We start from the raw sequence: 1489 nt of genomic DNA, 5'->3' as shown, positions 1-1489 counted from the left end.
AAAAAATATTGACCGAAACATTTCAAAGAAATTGCAAAAATGCACAATTTACAGCATTGCATTCTCTGATATTTCTTTAAATATTTTTTATACTAAAAGTAAATAGATTTTAATAAATCTTATATTTAATTAAACTACACTTTTTTCTACGCGTAGAATACTTATTTAAGTTTAAATTCGACCGACAAATGTTCAGAAACTGTTGGAGAATGCAATCTTGTAAATAGTGCATCTTTGCAATTTCTATGAAAAGTTTTGATAAATATTTTTTATACTAAAAGTGAATGGATTTTAATAAATCATCTATTAAATTAAAGTACACTCTTTATTTTACACGTAGAATACTTTTTCGAGTTAAAAATTGATCTGAAAAGGTTCAAAAAATATCAAAGAATGCAATACTTTAGTCAAATGTTAATCAAAAACAGATGAACTTTAGTTGAAAGTATTTTTTGTCTCAGGTCACATCGCAAGTACTTGAAAAATCTTGACTACAGTTATATAGAACATCCTGTATACATATATACTTATTATTTTATTTAATATAATAATAATAATAATAATAAAATTACAAAATTGTGGTAGTTGGATACTGCCAATTGTTGGAAGTGATAAAGGTTAATAAGTTAGAACGGCATAATTTCGTTTATTTTGGAAATACAGTGTCTGATGGGTGGATGGTGGGGCCTCTATAGTTTCCGTTGTCAACCGGTGGACTATTCGAACAGCCCAACTGCAATTACGGTAAGTTTAGCCATCCAATCAGCGATGTTAAACATACCTGAGAAGACAATCTTAATTCTTTTTACCAAAAAAAAACAAAACAAAACAAAAATCAAAAATATTTCCAACGAGTTATCATTGTGGAACTGTAATACAGGATAATTAATGCATCGTTGTAGATAACAGTAGTTCTTATTGGTTCTCATTCGAGTATGCGCTTGGCTGACGGGGACTTGGATGATGTGGTTGCATTTTCTATTATTTCTTTTTTTTACAAACAAACAAACAAACAGACACACACCCACACACACACACCTACACCATTTGCATTTTCTTTTTAACATTACATCTTTGTAATTTCGTAGATAGTGGAGTAAGAGGAGAAGGAACGAACGGAAAAAAAAAGGGGCAAAGAATGAAAAGTGGATTCTGCTTTTTCTCCTCATCCCCCTCCCCCTATCCACCTTTCATATCTCTCTCTCTCTCTCTCTCTCTCTCAATCAATTTCAACAAAATTTCATATTTCATATTTCTGAGTGTATATACATATAATACTATATATATATATGTATATACATATACATGCTTATAATTTATAATATTAATTTCTTTTTTTTTTTCTTTTAAATAGTTATGAATATTATTGTTATAATTTTTTATTTTTTCTTTCGTGTATTCTATCTTGCCCATTATCTTTTTTATTGTTTCGTATTTTTCTTAAAAGTCGGATTACAAAAATTTGTTCGAATTTTTTGTTTTTCTATTT

General features: G+C 28.3%; 1 protein-coding gene across 2 annotated transcripts in view; it reads left to right on the top strand.

The window, feature by feature from the left end:
• LOC106790395 (elongation of very long chain fatty acids protein AAEL008004-like) overlaps nucleotides 1-1489 on the top strand; it is an 8757-nt gene that overhangs the window by 3273 nt on the left and 3995 nt on the right. The window contains exon 2 of one of the 2 annotated variants that reach the window (XM_014755228.1): nucleotides 664-744. The exons of the other annotated variant lie outside the window; for it this stretch is intronic. Coding sequence (XP_014610714.1) covers nucleotides 664-744 — 81 coding nt within the window. The remainder of the gene's footprint in view (nucleotides 1-663; nucleotides 745-1489) is intronic. 2 annotated transcript variants of the gene reach the window in all.

The sequence above is a fragment of the Polistes canadensis genome, unplaced genomic scaffold, assembly GCF_001313835.1.
Source record: "Polistes canadensis isolate GaletaPanama2010 unplaced genomic scaffold, ASM131383v1 scaffold_234, whole genome shotgun sequence".
NCBI classification, from domain to species: Eukaryota; Metazoa; Arthropoda; class Insecta; order Hymenoptera; family Vespidae; genus Polistes; species Polistes canadensis.
The sequence above is the reverse complement of the archived record's forward strand: the minus strand, read 5'-3'. Positions and strand labels throughout refer to the sequence as shown.